Source organism: Aspergillus mulundensis (assembly GCF_003369625.1).
Source record: "Aspergillus mulundensis strain DSM 5745 chromosome Unknown scaffold_11, whole genome shotgun sequence".
Taxonomy (NCBI): Eukaryota; Fungi; Ascomycota; class Eurotiomycetes; order Eurotiales; family Aspergillaceae; genus Aspergillus; species Aspergillus mulundensis.
The window spans coordinates 728,908-746,067 of record NW_020797899.1 but is presented as its reverse complement, the minus strand read 5'-3'; the positions used below and the strand labels follow the sequence as shown (position 1 = coordinate 746,067).

General features: G+C 54.7%; 8 protein-coding genes across 8 annotated transcripts; 7 read left to right on the top strand and 1 right to left on the bottom strand.

Moving 5' to 3' along the window:
- Positions 1-365: 365 nt before the first annotated feature.
- Positions 366-824, top strand: DSM5745_09154 (uncharacterized protein; the record flags this gene model as incomplete). The annotated part of the gene is made up of 1 exon (XM_026751170.1): positions 366-824. The coding sequence occupies one exon, from the start codon at positions 366-368 to the stop codon at positions 822-824; it is 459 nt and encodes a 152-aa protein (XP_026600256.1).
- A 358-nt stretch (positions 825-1,182) lies between these two features.
- Positions 1,183-2,166, bottom strand: DSM5745_09153 (uncharacterized protein; the record flags this gene model as incomplete). The annotated part of the gene is made up of 4 exons (XM_026751169.1): positions 1,183-1,228; positions 1,277-1,512; positions 1,566-1,825; positions 1,914-2,166. 4 exons carry the CDS (start codon positions 2,164-2,166, stop codon positions 1,183-1,185), a joined length of 795 nt encoding a protein of 264 aa, XP_026600255.1.
- Positions 2,167-2,791: 625 nt separating this feature from the next.
- On the top strand, positions 2,792-4,623 carry DSM5745_09152 (retropepsin-like aspartic protease; the record flags this gene model as incomplete). The annotated part of the gene is made up of 5 exons (XM_026751168.1): positions 2,792-2,884; positions 2,939-2,971; positions 3,211-3,587; positions 3,637-4,268; positions 4,319-4,623. The coding sequence occupies 5 exons, from the start codon at positions 2,792-2,794 to the stop codon at positions 4,621-4,623; spliced, it is 1,440 nt and encodes a 479-aa protein (XP_026600254.1).
- Positions 4,624-5,880: 1,257 nt separating this feature from the next.
- Positions 5,881-7,784, top strand: DSM5745_09151 (serine/threonine-protein kinase; the record flags this gene model as incomplete). The annotated part of the gene is made up of 5 exons (XM_026751167.1): positions 5,881-6,059; positions 6,127-6,902; positions 6,947-7,028; positions 7,073-7,301; positions 7,347-7,784. The coding sequence occupies 5 exons, from the start codon at positions 5,881-5,883 to the stop codon at positions 7,782-7,784; spliced, it is 1,704 nt and encodes a 567-aa protein (XP_026600253.1).
- A 1,269-nt stretch (positions 7,785-9,053) lies between these two features.
- Positions 9,054-10,091, top strand: cwc26 (putative cell cycle control protein (Cwf26); the record flags this gene model as incomplete). The annotated part of the gene is made up of 1 exon (XM_026751166.1): positions 9,054-10,091. The coding sequence occupies one exon, from the start codon at positions 9,054-9,056 to the stop codon at positions 10,089-10,091; it is 1,038 nt and encodes a 345-aa protein (XP_026600252.1).
- Positions 10,092-11,200: 1,109 nt separating this feature from the next.
- On the top strand, positions 11,201-11,797 carry DSM5745_09149 (uncharacterized protein; the record flags this gene model as incomplete). The annotated part of the gene is made up of 2 exons (XM_026751165.1): positions 11,201-11,364; positions 11,419-11,797. 2 exons carry the CDS (start codon positions 11,201-11,203, stop codon positions 11,795-11,797), a joined length of 543 nt encoding a protein of 180 aa, XP_026600251.1.
- Positions 11,798-12,080: 283 nt separating this feature from the next.
- Positions 12,081-13,846, top strand: DSM5745_09148 (putative nuclear envelope protein Brr6; the record flags this gene model as incomplete). Its single annotated transcript, XM_026751164.1, has 3 exons — positions 12,081-12,519; positions 12,574-13,457; positions 13,508-13,846. 3 exons carry the CDS (start codon positions 12,081-12,083, stop codon positions 13,844-13,846), a joined length of 1,662 nt encoding a protein of 553 aa, XP_026600250.1.
- Positions 13,847-14,886: 1,040 nt separating this feature from the next.
- On the top strand, positions 14,887-16,406 carry DSM5745_09147 (uncharacterized protein; the record flags this gene model as incomplete). Its single annotated transcript, XM_026751163.1, has 4 exons — positions 14,887-15,166; positions 15,215-15,432; positions 15,495-15,735; positions 15,784-16,406. 4 exons carry the CDS (start codon positions 14,887-14,889, stop codon positions 16,404-16,406), a joined length of 1,362 nt encoding a protein of 453 aa, XP_026600249.1.
- Positions 16,407-17,160: the final 754 nt, after the last annotated feature.

Sequence of the window (17,160 nt, the reverse complement as noted above, 5' to 3'; positions counted from 1 at the left end):
ATAAGTCAAGGGAATAGTGAAGGGTATAAGTCAGGGAATAGTGAATAAGTCAAGGGAATAGTGAAGGATATGAGTCAGGGAATAGTGAATAAGTCCAGGGAATAGTGAAGGATATGAGTCAGGGAATAGTGAAGAATATAAGTCAAGGGAATAGTGAAGGATCGAGTCTCTGGCTATAAAAAGAAGCCCCTACCTACCTTAATCCTCGAACACCAAACAGCCCACATCCAACAAGTCCCTTCTTCCATCAAACCAAAACATAACCTTCCCACTCTACGAAGTCTGAAGAGCTCATTTCACCCACTTCCGTCGATAATTCCACCTCGCGCGAACTCTCCTTATTCTTACACCACATCGTTCCAAAGATGCCGTACTATTTCCTACACGGGACAGTGTCCCAGACCGAAGTCGAGTCAACTCAACTGGCCAAAGAGCTATCAGAGAAGCTACAGCAAACGCGACTTCAAGACTTGACTGTGGTGACGGGGTACTACGACCACGAAGACGTAGGGCGAGTATTTGTATACACTTGCCTGGAAGATAGCCCACGGGAGATGACGATCTTGGAAGACATGAGGCAGTTGTTGAACGCGAAAACCAAGACGCTCGACGAGGTGGTCATAGACGCCAAGAGGCCTGATCGCGCATTCAAGATTCAAAAGTCTTTGGAGGATCCCAGTGAATCCCGTCTTCGCAAAGGAACCGTCGTCAAGATAGCGGCGGAGCAGCAAGCGTTTCTCGTCCGGTTGGGCAAGCCCGACCCTGATGCATTGATGGCTCACATACTCAACACCCTCTCTCATTTGGCTCCCGAGCGCTCTTGAGAAGACCATTCTTCTTTTTCCTTTTTCTGTTGATGCCGGAGCTCGCCAAACAGCGGGAGCTCGTTCGTTCTTGAAGAAAACACATCTGGTATGGAGTGTTACATGTACTGAGAATTACCGAATTACCGAATGATAATTCTAACATCTGGCAGCACGTGACAGGGCAGGCTTGCCCTCAGCCTATTGGTGAAGACAGCTCGGGTGTTTTCTAAATCTCCACTTTCTTCTTCCTGTATTAGCATTGTTATTACTCCGTACATTGAATGATCACCCCAAGATTACTGTTAGCCTGAATCTCCATCCTCTCCCATTCAGCGCCGTCAAATCCATCCAGTCGGTAGAGGTGAGCCGCATTGCCTTAGGAAGAAGTGCTCCCGACAAAAACAACCTCGACTGCCGTGAAGCTACACCACGTTAGCACGGCTATCCCAAGTGGACGATCTGAGACTTACGCGGTTGTAGCCGCAAAGATGTCGCTCGACTTTCCCATTGTCACCGCGGATGTTATCATGGCAAAGATCCCTGTGAATACAAAAATAAACAGCACTCTAGCCCACATCGGCTTGATGATCCAGAGGAAAGCAATTGCAAGTGGCGGCATCATCGCCGATACACCCGCCACGATGGCTCTGCTGATGTACTCTAGCGTCTCGTCACGATAGATTCTGTAACCGGGACTGTTTGGTGGCTTTACAACACCGTCAGTCCAGTCTCCGAGTCCTCAGGCTTTGACCAACGCACCTCATTTCGTCTACCCACCAAATAGTCATACATGTTGACCACCCTCTCACGGACAAACCTCGTCACGAGGTCCCCGCGTCGCTCACGGAAAGGTAGTATCAGAAAATCGTTCTGGTTTGCGATCGACCAGATCGATCTCTCTAGGCCAAAGGGGAATGCGACACCCTCTCGTTCCTCCATGTACCGTCTCAGACGTTCTGCCTCTTCGTCGGTCGGTCTGGGAGCTCGACGCAGTTCCATGACTTGGAGAAGCGCCGTGTCTGCTCAACATACTCGTCAGCATGCGGGGTTTCGAATTTATCGACGAGACAAGGCTTGCGACGTCGAGGTCGGGAAAGGCCATCATACTGTATTCCGTCACCTTGGTGCATATTTCCTGCATCATCGCAACTTGCACTTGACCATGCTCCTCGTCTTCTCGCATTGCCGAGTAGTCGATCGCGAATGCGCTTCTGGCACCGGAATTCGAGGCGGCGTTCTGATCTTGGGTTGCTCTGAGACCCGATTCCAGATGGTGCAGTTCTGCTTGGAGATACAGCAACTTTTGCATCTGGAGCCAGCCGAACTCCCGGAAGATTGCTGCGTCGCTAGCGGCGGCCATCGTGTTGGCCAGACGAGGGTAGCCGGCGACAGGCTCGGGCGGTGGTTGGGCCTGTCTGTGTGATTAGCTTCTGGAATCAGAAAATGCCGGGGAGGAGTGAAAACAGTAGGGAGCGACATAGCGGTTGCTAATTGTGCTGACCAGGGCGGAGGTTGAGTCTCTAAGTGTGGTCAGCTTCTGGGAGCAGAAACAAGCCGGGGAGGAGTGAATACAGAAAGAGTGACAATGCGGTCGTTGTCCCAATCAACGAGGACTCTGATTTTGTACGAAGACAAGAACGGGCATTGGGGACCTTTTATGCCTGTGTTTTCTTGCGCTTCCAAGGTGACTCTTCCCCCTCAGCGAGATCGCGATTGCAATCGCACGCTTGTAGGGGCCGGATCTTGTCAATCTGCGCTCGCAATGTCTTGTTCCGGGCCTCGACTGGTCTTCCAAACGGTCTCCTGGTGATCATGCGAGATCGGCTCCGTATGAATTCTTCCCGCTATTGAAAAGCGTTTGCATCCGCCGCTGCGATGACGCTTGGATTCCGGTGTCGATACCCGAGTCAAGGCCATCTACAGTGGTAACCGATGGTTTACCGGTTATGTCTCACCGAAGGCCCGCAAACTCGACACTTGTCGTGATGCTGGCTCATATTGCTGCCAAACGAAAGACCCCGGCCAGATGCGCAGGTGGTGCTGCTCCGGCGGGATTGATACGAGGCGCAAGGATCCGCGTTTGCTGTAGAGCATCCGATCGCTGGATATCGAAAGACTGAGTGTTCTTCAAGGCCAACAAGGTGGTGATCTATCTTGGTGGCAGGGTATGTCTCCTCACCAAGCAGCTCCCGCCTTCATGTCGAGAATCACCTAGTCAACAGACCAGCCCATTTTACAATGTGCCAATCACCCAGCCACCCTGTCTCAAAATTGAGGGGCTGCTGCACGGAGATGTTTGCTTCCCCCTTTTTAACATGGAAAGCAGATCCGAGACTTCTTCCCTCTTCTCACATTTCACTTTATCTGTCAATTGTTCTTCCAGCTTTCTCTGATTGTTTCCTAGTTTGAAGTTGCCGTGATCATCGCCCTCGTCATGGATGCGTTTTCTGTGGGTACAGCTGGCCTCGGAATCTGTCACTTGGCGAGCGAAGCCGTCTGCAAGTTGAAGGAGGTAGAGTGGACGGAAGCTCAAACACCCGAAGCGCTCGATGATTTGGTAATTTACGTGGAAATTCTGAAGGAGACGGTGAATACGATATTCCGCTCACGTCAGGGCTTTCGCCCTGTGCTCAAACCCAATCTTCGTTTGTGCTTAGGAAGTGTGCGGTCCTTGGAGGCACTGGCTAAGGAGCCGCTGCCAGGGCTGAAACCGTCAGATCTTTCTGAAGCTTCTGATCGTTTTGTGCGGTCAGTGAAGTTACTGCGCAGTGTGGTGGCTGAGTATGCTAGTCGTTTACCAGATGTTTTGGATCCTACTAACAAGCTGCAGTGCGGCCATTCACAGAGTCCTTGAAACGCAATGGGAGATACTCCAGAACCTCTCGACCACCCTAGAGGCTCAAAGTCGCACCCTGAACAGCATCCGGCAGTCTGTCAAGTCACAAGGCGCTGTTGAACTTGGCGATGACAATGAGGGTGAACAGACCTCGGCAAGCCTATTCATTCGCTTCTTCCGAACTCATGAATGGCCGGAACCATTCGATTGCAATTTCCCGGCAACGGTGCTATGTCCCGACCAAGACGACCCCAAAGAATCAGAGTGCGCTGGACTACTGGACACCGGGAGCCCTATCAACTTGGTATCCTCCACGCTAGTGGAAAAGCTAGGGTTGTTCCACTGCGCCAAACAATTGGAACCCTCCAAAGTAAAGACGTACGATGTTGGTAACGGGGAACATGTTCGACCCGATAGACTCATTACACTCCATTGGAAACCAACCGGGCATTTGAAGTTCGTGAATACTCCCGAAGGTACAAGCTTCCTGGTGCAAGAGAGCCTTCCGGTCGAGTTGCTTCTCGGCCGTCAGTTTCTCCTGCCTGAGACCAGGAAGTTTGAACAAGAGGGCGAAATCCGGTGGCCCAAGGACTTGGCTGTATTTGTGCCGTCTGGTCCTAAGATAAGTACGTCAGCTCCCCCAGAACCGATATGAGGCTATTCTAACAACACCCAGAAAAGCCCCTGGGGGAAAAAGACTTGGCTTCCTTGAAACAGAGTTCGAAACGCGAAGAGGAGCAAAAGCAGAACGCGAAGAAGAATTACCACGAACTGCAGCGAATTGTGCAGGCGGGGAAGCAAACACAAGCCCCGCGGCCAGGGTCATCGATGTCAATGCAGCCGTCTCAATCGCAGCCAGGCGCGTCAAGAACAGTTGCTGCGACCGGACCCAGCGCGGCCACCGCAGCGAACACCTTGGAGCCGTCAACTTCCGCTTCCCGACAGGGTGCGGCCACTTCCCGGCCGACGACAAAGCCGTGATGTGATGCCTTCAGAGTTCGGTCTTCTCGTGAACACTCCCCTCAGTCATTTTGGGCCACGCAAATCCCTCCAATGTTGCGTGCCTTTGTTTCATTTCGGGTTTTGTAGAAAGGAGCTTCAGGAACTGGATGCTAATAGTGTCAAGACTCATCGTTATTAATAGCTTCAAATGGATGTTCTAGCAGATTGTTCGAGTTGGGGCACAGACCAGTCCGACACTGTAGTAGAGCTGGTTCTCATCTTCAAAGGGTTGGAGATGGAGAGCAGACTTGTAGTTGTAGATAGAGCATCCTACTCAGCCTGATGGCTCAGCCCAACGAATCGTCCGCCAGTAGACATTCGATATAGGTAGGCTAATCGGAAGGGAGTACGGAGTAGGTACTCGAGTTGGGCTCTCGAGAGAAAGAATAATTCTCTGCTGTACGGAGGGCTGGAATTTGATCCCCACTGACTTTGCGTTACTTCCACGCTCTCTCACGAAGGGCTTGGCAGCCACTCTGGTTGCAGAATTACAATGCCACGCATTTTGTTTTCAAAGCACACCATTTCATGATGGTGGCAGGTGCGCCGGGCGCATTTCTGTTCAATGGAGTACACAAAGCTCAAGCTGTATTGTCGCTACATATGCAGTGCTTTCCGATTGTTCCTCCGATAGTGTGGCTGTTACAGATACCACTGGCGGCGGAGCGCATATGCCGGAAACACTCATGTACATATATATGTTAGTTGTGTATAGAGAGAGGTTGAGTGGTGATTTGCCACTTCGGAGGGCTGCGCTGAGCATCATCTTTTCTGCTTCCGGACATTCTCGATCGTCGATCTTCGCATCTTTTCTCTGTCATTTGGAATTGAGAACGCGTTGCTACGGAGTAATCTTGATCCTCGAGGCTTCCCAGGGAGGTGTTCTGGGGATCTGGAGATTCATCGTTTGCGTCATTCGCCTCTGGGGTCTTCCACCTCAATTCCCTCTGCCAACCTCCCGCCATTCCAGGCCTGATACCTTGTGCTTTGTTTCCAGCTCTTGATTAATTGAGTCCAAAATTGTTCCTGGGTTTGTTATTCTTTCTGAGTTGCGGGAGAACCCCTCTCGCACAACCCAAGCCGCTCCGCCGCCAACCACCTTGACGCTGCGTCTTCCCAAGTTCCCTCGCTCCGCTGCGGTCTCGCCAGCCCAACAATCAGCCCCTCTTTTACACCTCCCACCTCCATCTTTTCCTCTCGCTCCTCGCGGTCGCACATTTCTCGCCGCCCGGAGTCATGGAAGGCGTCGACCTTCAGTCTGTCATCAACAAAGGCAAGCAGATGGCCTCCAACGTGGCAGCCTCCGCCACCAACGGCACTACCAATAAGAAGAGGAGAAAGGGAACCGACTTGAAGCCCATCGTCACCAGCGATTCCGCGACCCCTGCCGACCAAACAGCCCCGGCAAGCGATAGGTATGCTGTTCGTTCCATTTCGCTTCCCCCTCTTTTCTCGCGTTTCCTTCTAACGAACCGATACTAGTGTCCCGCCGTCACGATCTGGCTCCTCGTCCTCCGAAGAAGAAATCGAAACAACCGCCGAAGAAGAAGATTCAGAAGACTATTGCAAAGGCGGCTACCACCCCGTCCAGATCGGCGAACTCTACAATAATGGGCGTTATGTCGTCGTGCGCAAGCTGGGTTGGGGTCACTTTTCGACCGTTTGGTTATCTCGCGACACCACGACGGGGAAACACGTCGCGCTCAAGGTTGTCCGATCGGCCGCCCACTACACCGAAACCGCCATCGACGAGATCAAATTGTTAAATCGCATCGTGCAGGCCAAACCCTCCCACCCGGGCCGGAAACATGTCGTCAGTCTCCTGGATTCCTTCGAACACAAGGGGCCCCACGGGGTCCACGTTTGCATGGTATTCGAAGTGTTGGGGGAGAACCTTCTCGGCCTGATCAAGAAATGGAACCACCGGGGTATCCCTATGGCATTGGTGAAGCAGATTACCAAGCAGGTACTGCTAGGTCTGGATTATCTACACCGGGAATGCGGAATCATTCACACCGATCTGAAGCCGGAGAACGTCCTGATTGAAATCGGCGACGTCGAGCAAATCGTCAAAACATACGTGAAGGAGGAGGCGAAGAAGGAACAAAAAGAGGACAATCGCAACGGTCGGCGGAGGCGCAGGACGTTGATCACCGGGAGTCAGCCGTTGCCCAGCCCTCTCAACACAACCTTCGAATTCAAGCACCACTCCCAAAATTCCCACAGCAGTCTCAGCCAAGTTGTCAATGAGTCGACAGGTGAGAGTGCCCGAATTAAAAACTGGGCTATGCTGATCGAATAGGCACATCGGAAGCCCCGTCGATGAGGCAGTTACTCGGCATCAAGGATGAAGATGAGCAGCAGAAGCAACGAGAAAAGACTGCGTAGGTATATAGACAGTTTGAGCGAACTTCACTAACAACGATAGTGACCTATTGGAACGGGAGGTTTCTGGAATCTCGCTCGACAAGCCATCCTCAAGCGACGACGACATCGACTGCGGCATCATTTCCGTCAAGATTGCTGATCTGGGTAACGCATGCTGGGTCGGCCACCACTTTACCAATGACATCCAAACTCGCCAATACCGTTCACCCGAGGTCATTTTAGGATCCAAATGGGGCGCTAGCACCGATATCTGGAGCATGGCTTGCATGGTACGTTTCTCTTGGACGTGTTACGCCAACAGCTAACCCGTGCAGGTCTTTGAGCTAATCACCGGCGACTACTTGTTCGATCCCCAATCAGGAACTCGCTACGGCAAAGACGACGACCACATTGCGCAAGTCATCGAGTTGCTCGGCCCATTCCCAAAGTCCCTATGTCTTTCAGGCCGGTGGTCCCAAGAGATTTTCAATCGCAAAGGCGAACTGCGCAACATCCACCGACTCCGTCACTGGTCGTTACCCGATGTTCTCCGAGAGAAATACCACTTCTCAGTGGCCCAAGCCAAGGCCATCAGCGACTTCCTCCTGCCGATGCTAGAAGTACTACCGGAGCGACGAGCCAACGCCGGCGGAATGGCATCTCATGAATGGATGAAGGATACCCGAGGAATGCAAGAGGTGGATTTGGGTCTTACGCCCGGCAGTCGAGGTGAAGGGATCGAGGGTTGGGCGATGGAGGTGAAGCGAAGATAACCACCCGCGGATTGACACCGATATAACGACACTATATGTCTCGAGCGACGATTTTCCTTCATCTGTCATGATTTCCCTGCGCATTTTCCACATCTTGGGCTGACGACTAATTGGGTTGTCCGTGACCGCTCCTCCGTACATTCTATAACGTCCTCAACTCTCTCTACAATCCCCACCTATCCTACTCATTCTTTACCCCATAGAGTCTGCTTACCTGCCCCGTCCCTCACATTTCGCCTGCCTAGACGCCCTACGGGGTAGCGACGTCGGAGACGGATATATTACGCTGGTTCAATTATTATCGCACGATGCTTCATTTACGATTCGGAATATCTGATGGTTCTGATATCTGTTGTACGTATGGGATTTGCGTTGTCTGAAGAATAGGGCTGCAATCGATGAATTCTGAGATGCTGAACGGACTCCGTCTGTAATCGGAGCTTATCATCGAACATATTGATTCTCGGTCCCATTCTCATCTTCCTCATCCCCTGATACCTCACTAGGCAAGTCCGCAGGGAACCACCCAAACCGCCCAAAATCCACATAGAACTCCCCCATGCTGTCACTCGTTACCTCGACGCCCTCTTCCCGGAGAACCTCCGCTTGCCTCTCCGCGCTCCCCGGCCCGCTGTCCCCGTAGTTAGCTGGCCCATTATCCCGCCCTACCACAAAACGAGAAACTAACCGATGCGAAATCATCCCCTTGGAATTCACCACCCGCTGCCACGGCACGTTCCCGCCGTGGAAGTACTCTCCGCTTCCCGCTGACGGCAGGTGCTTGAGGCAGACGCCCACTTGGCGCGGGCGCTTTGCTGTTCGACCATTAATCTTTATGTCATCCAAGAGTTGGATGGAAATGGTTGGCGGATTCCGTACGTTGACCTAGTAGTAGCGCGATATGGCCGTAGGATGTTACCTTGCCCGGCGGGATCTCGCGCACCGCGGCGTAGACGGCGTTAAACCAATGCTCTGCCTCGTCTGATCGTGGCATCTTTCTATTTTAGATTCCAGCTGCTCGGCTTGGATGGTGTTGATGACTTCTGCGCGCGAGCACGCTGTAGCCTGTACTACACCATACCTCCCTACCCCGGACAAACCCATTATCCGGCCTCCTCCCCATCAATCCTCCGCCGCCAAGCCCAGCCAGCCCAGCCCAAACCCGTCTACGCGATTCATCGGCTCCATCGGAAGCAGAGCTCAAACAACACTACCACCCACCTGCCTCTCCGTTTCTCCCCGTCGAAGCGAAACCCCAACAAACACACAATGCCCTCCTCCTCGCTCGCCGAATACCTCGCAAAGAACTACCTAACCGCCGACCCCGCGCCCCCAACCGAGCGCCCGAAGAAGAAGCGCAAGAAGACGAAAACCGCCGAGCCGGACGGCCTCGTCATCGCCGACGACGACCCGCCCGACCTGCGGAGCACGGCTGCGCTGAAGTCCAGAGAGACGGACGAGTACGGCCCTGCTGTTGTGGCGGGCGCGCGGAGCGCCGAGTTCCGCCGGAGCAAGAAGAGCAACTGGAAGACTATCGGGTCGGGTACGAATACGGCTACGGCTGCGGCTACGGGGCGGAATAGCGGGCGCGATGAGGCGGATGCGATATTAGCGGATGCGATGGCTGAGGAGGAGGCGAGGCGCGCGGCGGGCGATGAGGATCCGATGGTTGTTGAGCGGGATGAGGAGGACGAGGGCGGGCTACGCATGGAATCGGGCGCGCGGGCGGGTCTCCAGACGGCGGAGCAGACGGCTGCTATGGTTGCGGCGCAGCAGAGGAGGAAGAAGGCCGAGGAGGCGCGGTATAAGGGGGTGGACGAGGGGGATGGGCAGGAGACGATCTACCGCGATGCGTCGGGGCGGATCATCAATGTTGCGATGAAGCGGGCGGAGGCGCGGCGCGTGGAGGAGGAGAAGAAGGTGCAGGAGGCGCAGGCGAGGGAGGCGCTTATGGGGGATGTGCAGCGGGCTGAGAGGGAGGAGCGGAGGGCGGCGCTGGAGGAGGCGCGGGTTATGCCGTTGGCGCGGAGGGCGGACGATGAGGATCTGAATGAGGAGTTGAAGGCGCAGGGTCGCTGGAATGACCCTGCGGCGCAGTTTCTTACGAAGAGTTCGGGCGGGGCGAAGAGTCGGACGGGGAGGCCGTTGTATCAGGGGGCATTTCAGCCGAATCGGTATGGGATTCGGCCGGGGCATCGGTGGGATGGGGTGGATCGGTCGAATGGGTTTGAGAAGGAGTGGTTTGCGGCGAGGAATAAGAAGGGGAGGATGGAGGCGCTGGAGTATGAGTGGCAGATGGATGAGTAGATGTACTACTCCGTAATTTGTCGTGCTGGACACGAATGTAATTCTATTCTTCAAGATAACAACCATACAAGAGCCTCGGCTATGACAGCCTCTGGAGTCTGTGCAACCTCAGCCTCTCGAGAGCTTCAAATGCCGTCATCGAGCAGCCAGCCGCAGCGCGGTATTTATTCTGCACGCGAGGGAAGCGCTACACCAAGGCCTGGCCATGGTAAGCTTACATCAAACTTCCGGTCCAAGAACTACTCGTACGCTATCCAGGACGTGATTGCACGAGGCAGGTGACAGTGATCAGCTGCAGCGAGAATGAGACGCATGATAAGACCAGCCTCCGGCCTCGGGGAATGCAAAGCGCATCATCCACCACCGCATGACATCACCTGGCAAGTGACAAGCGATAGCAGAGAACGTGCCTGGCCTGGCCTGAGGCTATGGCTGACTTGGGGATGGCTGGTTCCGGCTGGTGCTGCGACAAAGCCTCGGGACCGTCGGCTGGGTTGGCTACAGTACGGAAAGGGAGGGGACGAAAATAGAGTGCGTGGTTGTTCCATCGAATTCCCGGGATGAGGGGAAGGTGCGCGATCGATAGGCCACTGCGGTTCGTTATCAGTCTCAGTGTCATGGCTCGATGACTGCTCCTGCCGCAAACAGCATCGCCTCCTCTCTTCTCGCCGCCCAGACCTCTTGCTTGGTGATGATGGAGCGCCTGGTCATGGTCATGATAAAGCCTAAACTCCCGGGCTGACTGCCTTGACGGTCCCTGACCCTGACTTTGCCAAACAAGGTCCCCGACTTCAGTTCTGGGACCCTTTGACCTGGAGACTTCTTCTTTCTTCTGCCTGCTACCCCTTTGTTCTGCTCTTTCATGACACAGGGGTGACTGCTTCTTTGTGACTCACCCGATCTATACTGTCGCAAGCGCCATACCTACTGAGCCTCGCTCATTACTCATACCTCCGTCCTCTTTCTGCGCCGCTTCTCTTTCTCCTGTTCTATATTTCCGCTGTTACCTAGTTTAGGCGCTTCCTCTGAGAACCTACAAGACCAACTACGTCCCGCTCTTCTACCTCCTCATATACTTCGACCTCCACTCTTGTATACGTCACGCCGCCATGTCTGGCTCGTTTGACAACAGCGACTTGCGCCAGGCTGGCACGGCGGCCAAGCGAGTTCACGACCACAAAGCCAAATGGGTCCATGGCGGTCGATCCGCCCGCCCCGGCCATGCCCTTCTTGACGACGTCCTCCCGATGACCCGTCCCGCGAAGCAGCAGTCGTACGTATCCCTCAGGTTCCCTCAGGTATATCCCATCCATGCTAACGGCCGTAGAACATCGTGGAACCGACGGCAGCGAGTGCGCGATGCCCAGCACAACTCCACCCTTGCAAAGGTCGATTTGCGACACGATGTACGCGAGGCTCTCGATGAGGGTACTTCCGACTCGTCCGGCGTAGAGGATCACGGCGATCTCGCAGTCGCAACGACCATGCCCGAAGTGTTCCACGCAGAAGGCCCGGTTGACCTGTACGAGGTGACGGGACAGACGCTCTTCAACGACGTCGTTGACAAGGCAGTCGAGAAGTTCGAAGTAAAGGAGACGGAGAAGCTGGTCAAGGAGTACGAGTTCATCACCCGCGAGAGCGAGGTGTCCATCGGCTACCTTGCCGACGAGGACGACTTTGAGCTCGTTGACCATGTGAAGCTTTAATTCCGCATTCTTCTTCTTACCTCGCGAGCGTTTTGTATTATCAGCGACGGACGGAGTTGGGCTAGAGCTTTTGATTTGCATTAGATGATTTGGAGTCTTTTGGCGCTTTGAGGCATGCTGCGTTGTTGATTTGGCGGTCATTTGGCGGCGGCAGCAGCTGTTCCGGACTGCAGATGTATTTGGATATTCCTATCGATCAGAATGAACGTATATAGATAGCGATCACTTCCTGGCGATGTTCGTAAGAGTACGGTAGTGGAGCGGAGTTGGAGAGGGACGTAAAATGAGGGGAAGCGATCGCTGCCTCAGCTCCGACCGCGAAGCGAACGGTCTGGACCTTCTGCCAACAGTATTCCGGTGTGGTCAATCACAGAGACTAGGTATTGGCATCAGAGGGATTTTATCTCTAATTAAAGAACGTCCTGAAGGTGAGTTGAGCGACGTGAATGCAGTTGCTGGGCTGGCTGGATTGTTTACAAACAAAGGAACGGAAAAAGTCTGGATCCTGGAAATCCTCCGCAGACCAACCTCGACCACTCCGCACTCGCACCTCCATCACCCATCCTTTGATTCGTCTCCAGCTCACCGTCGGTATCCATCTGCTGCCATGGATAAACGAACTGCTGAAAGTCCGATGGACTTCGAGTGGCAGTCGAGAGCCCCCGGAGATGTGACCTCGCCGTTTTACCAGCTCAGCATGCAGCACGACAACCAGAAGAAGCGTACGTTTTCATCAACCGTCAGCCCTTCCCAACTTTTTAAACTCACCATCGCAGGCTCACATAACGTGTTCGACTCCCCCGAAAAGAAACAGATGCCTGCCCTCCGCGAGCCGAACTCCCAGCCCTTCCTCTTCTCGCAAACGAGACCGCCCGCCCCAGGGACGCCGAAATCCGCATTCGCCCAGCCCGCCTTCATGACGCCGCGCAAATTCGATCTCGACTTCTCGTCCGGCGCCGAGAACATGTCGTCCCCCGAGAATGCGGATAACGATGATACCCCGGAACAACCTACGAAGACTGGCCATCGGAATTCGCTTTTCGGAATGTATGGACGTTTTGCGCCAAGTCCTGGGAGAGGCGAGATCCCACGACTGAGCCACTATTCCAATGCGGCGGCACGACGGGTTCACAAGAGACGGCTGCGAAACAAGGCGTTGAATCTACAAGTGCAGAGGGATAGCGATGACGAGAGCGATCGGCCGAGCAGCAGCGAAGGGAAGAGCAAGCCGAAGGGCGTGAAGAGTGGGAAGCAGGCGTCGCCAGCATCCTCATTCAAGAAGTTCTTCACGTTGGTGGAGGCCCATCCAAACGTCCCCAACATCCTGTCATGGTGGGCGCAACTTGCTCTCAACTTCTTCATTTTCTCCATGGCCGGCTACGTTATCTGGGCTATCGTGTGGACCATACGGGCGGAGTTCGACCAAGCGGCGGAGGCTGCGTCGGATACGATCTTGGCGGAGATGGCGGCCTGCGCAAAGGACTACGTTGACAATAGGTGTGGCGGAGGTGATCGACTGCCGGCTCTGGAAACCGTTTGTGCCAATTGGGAGCGATGTATGAACCGCGACCCGGCCAAGGTTGGGCGGGCCAAGGTGTCGGCTCACACCATGGCGAGCATCATCAACAGCTTCATAGACCCGATCAGCTGGAAAGCTATTGTAAGTCGAGTGGACTCAATCAGGATCGAGCACCGAGCTAACCTGCCCAGATGTTTTTCCTCGCTACCATATCGACCGTCACGGTTGTCAGCAACTGGTCGTTCCGTTCGTTCAGAAATCGTTACAATCACGACTACGCCTCTCCACCCCCTGATTACCAGCGACAACCATCCGGCCAGCATCATACGATACCTCCACAGTTTTCGGCGCAGCATCCCCAGTTCGGATATGCAACGCAACGTCAGGATAATATATCCGGGTTTGATAAGCAGGACGTGCCCCTGCTCCTCGACCATCCCCAAGCAATGAATATCACCGACCGTAGCCGGGAGAGAGCCAGGAACCCCCGCACCCCGAGTCCCGTCAAACGCGGACGAAAGCTTCTCTGATTCCATTCACTTCTCCAAGCATCAGCGACCGGACCAGGCGTTTTGTTTCTGTATCGTCGGCTTATTTTAGTTTGATTTTTGGGGATAGAACTGGGTTTCAGGAACAGGGATTATCACGTCATGATGGCATTTTATTTGTACATACACAGCTGCATCGACTGAAATTAGCCGGCTTGTTTGCATTGCATGAGACCTGGAGCAGTAGGGAAATTCTGGAGGGCTACACCAACCCTGTATGATGTTACCCGGCCACCAAGGTTCTGCAGGTTGGTGCATCACGGACTACAAAGTGCGAGGAAGATTGGACGATACGGTGCTCGTGGGCTAGACCCGTGCCTAGCCGACAGCAAGGGACTAGGCGTGGAGACGGATATCATCATCAACACCTGCAGCGGATATCGATCATCGATGCGGGCAGAGGCAAGTCGATGTTTGATTCTGTTCTCCGCGACGCCGACACAGGAGCTGAACTTATGCAGGTCGTGCCCGCAGTCGCCTCTCAAACCGACCATTCCCCTGAGACCTGCTGGACACAACGACGAATGAATGCCGCATCTACCCCAACAAAAGTCGCGAAGAATCCAATCTCGACATGACGATTGTGTTTTGTGTGATTGCTGTGGTTACATGGCTTTGGGCCAAGAGCGCTGATCGCCGGTCAATATCGCGCAGTCCAACCACAGCCCCGGCTCTCCTCTGCAGCGCTGTAACCCAAGCCCTGCAAACTCTTGGACCGACTTCCTCCGCGAATCGTTCCCACGCCTCCAAGCCTTCCATCTGCAGCCGGGGACGAGCTTCTTTGTTATCTCTCCCCCCCGCGGGTGATATGCCCGAGATAGAATGACCTCCTTCCTATACGGCAGTAGTACAGGTAGTATGGCAGGCGGGTTACTGGCTTGGCGGCCTGGCTCACGGGGGATGTTGTCTTGGCTTCGGCGTTGATGGCCATGCTCGAAAGCTATATAAGGCGTGTGCGACCCGATGGGAAATTCCAGCGATCACCTCCCTCACTCCAATCCTCCCGGGCCTCCCAATCCACCATGAAGCTCTCCGCTCTGTCTCTCCTCTCCGTGGCCTCAGTGGCGACGGCGTCACTCCACGGCGCCGAGACCATGGAGTACCTGATGTCTCTGAAGCAGCAGTCTCGAGACCGTGCCCGCGCCCAGGGTCTGTTCAATCTCAACCGCTACCCCGACCAGGGATACAAGAAGTGCACCAATGGAACAGCGGGAGAGTACTCTTGCGGGAATGTCGACCTCCTGAGCTTCCTCAGCCACCAGGCTCTGGGTAGTTCCACCCGTGAGGGAAACGATGTCTGGGGTGAGCATCCATCTTTTTGCTGCCTTAGAATTGAGCTAACGCAAGCAGGTTGGACTTCTGCCGAGGGTCGTGAGTTTGGCATTGTCGGCCAGACCGACGGCGTTGCCTTTGTTGAGATCCTTGAGGATGGCAGCCTTGCGTACATTGGCCGCTTGGGGAGCCAGACTGACCCTTCGACGTGGCGCGACATCAAGGTGATCGGTGACCATGCGTACATCGGCTCCGAGGCCGTTGGACACGGGTTGCAGATCTTCGACCTCAACAAGGTGCGATGCCTCCGTCGCTATCCTACCTTCTCTCGCAAGGCATCGGTTGCTGACGTTCACAGTTGACCACCACCTCCAGTCTGAAGCCGACTGTCTTCTCCACCACGGAGGACCTGACCGCTTGGTACGATGGCTTTGGTAGCTCCCACAACATCGTTGCGCACGAGGAGACCAACACCATCTTCGCCGTCGGCACGTCCCGCAGCCTCAGCTGCGCCGGAGGTCTCTGGATGGTCGACGTCTCCGACCCTGCCAATCCCTTCTCGCCGGGTTGTGCCAGCGAAGACGGCTATGTCCATGATGGTACGTTGCAAACCGATCAAATCAAGCGAACTAGCTGACCTCTTCCAGCCCAGTGCGTCATCTACAAGGGTCCTGATGAGGCGTACATCGGCCAGGAAATCTGCTTCAACTACAACGAGGACACCCTGACCATCGTCGACATCACGGACAGAGAGAACCCCATCCAAATCTCCAAGACCCCCTACGTCGGCGCCAGCTATACCCACCAGGGCTGGCTGGTCGACGAAAATGACCATTCCTACCTTCTTCTTGACGACGAGCTCGACGAGATGGACGGCACCGGCGAGGCAGCCAACGGCCACACAACAACCTACATCTTCGACATCAAGGACCTCTCCGCGCCCGTGCACTCGGGTACCTACCAGTCGCCGGTCCGCTCGATCGACCACAACCAGTACGTTGTCGCCGGTCTCTCGTACCAGTCCAACTACGGCAGCGGGCTGCGCGTCGTCGATGTCAGCTCCGTCTTCGAGGATCCCACTGCCGCGGGCTTCAAGCAGGTCGGCTTCTTCGATGTCCACCCCGAGGATGACGAGATTGGCGGCGAGGTCGAGTTTGTTGGCAGCTGGAGCGTGTACCCCTACTTCAAGAGCGGGCACATCCTCCTCAACAGCATCGAGCGCGGGATTTACTCGCTCAAGTACACCGGGCCCGCAGCGGAGTACTACTAGCGACAATGCCGTGGTAATGGCTGAAACCAGGCCGCCAAATGCCGACAGTCTGCAAACTGCCATTGATCAACTTTGTAGATAGTCAGCGACTTCCGAGGTCTCCGGCGTAGACTACTACATATAGCAATCCAGAAAATTCGAGAACATCTGAAACGTCCAGCCCCTCCCAGTTCTTGTGCAAGTCGCATAATCTCCGAACCCGGACAGACCCTGTGACAGATCGTCTGCCTTGGCCTCGGTATCCCGGCATTTGACTGATCGGCAGTCCGTCCGATCCATCGACTTCTGATCGAAATCTCAAACATCCCAAAGCCTGCCCAGATCCGCAGGGCCAATCTGGCGCCCCTCAGTACCCGCCGCAGATACTAGATGAGACCGAGGGTTCGCACCGCACACAGTGACACAACGTACCGTACAGTAGACCCTGCATGAAGCAACACGGTGTCACGATGCAGGCGCATACTGCAAGCCACACCAGTTGTACATACACAGCAAGGTAAGACGAACGTGGGGACCCTGTCGGAGCTTAGGGCTGACTTGGCTAGTGGCCCGAGTGCCGAATTTTTGGACCTGTCGCGGTCTAGTCCGACTATGAAACGTTGCCCGTGGGAGCCCCAGTTCAGCATGGAATTGCAGCATAGGAGTTCCAGGCAGCGCGGGACTTGATACATCTACCTCGGCGAGTCTCAGTCCCCTTGCGAGGATGGAGCATAAATACCCCCAGGACCCTGGTCGGGTAGAAGGTAGACAGACA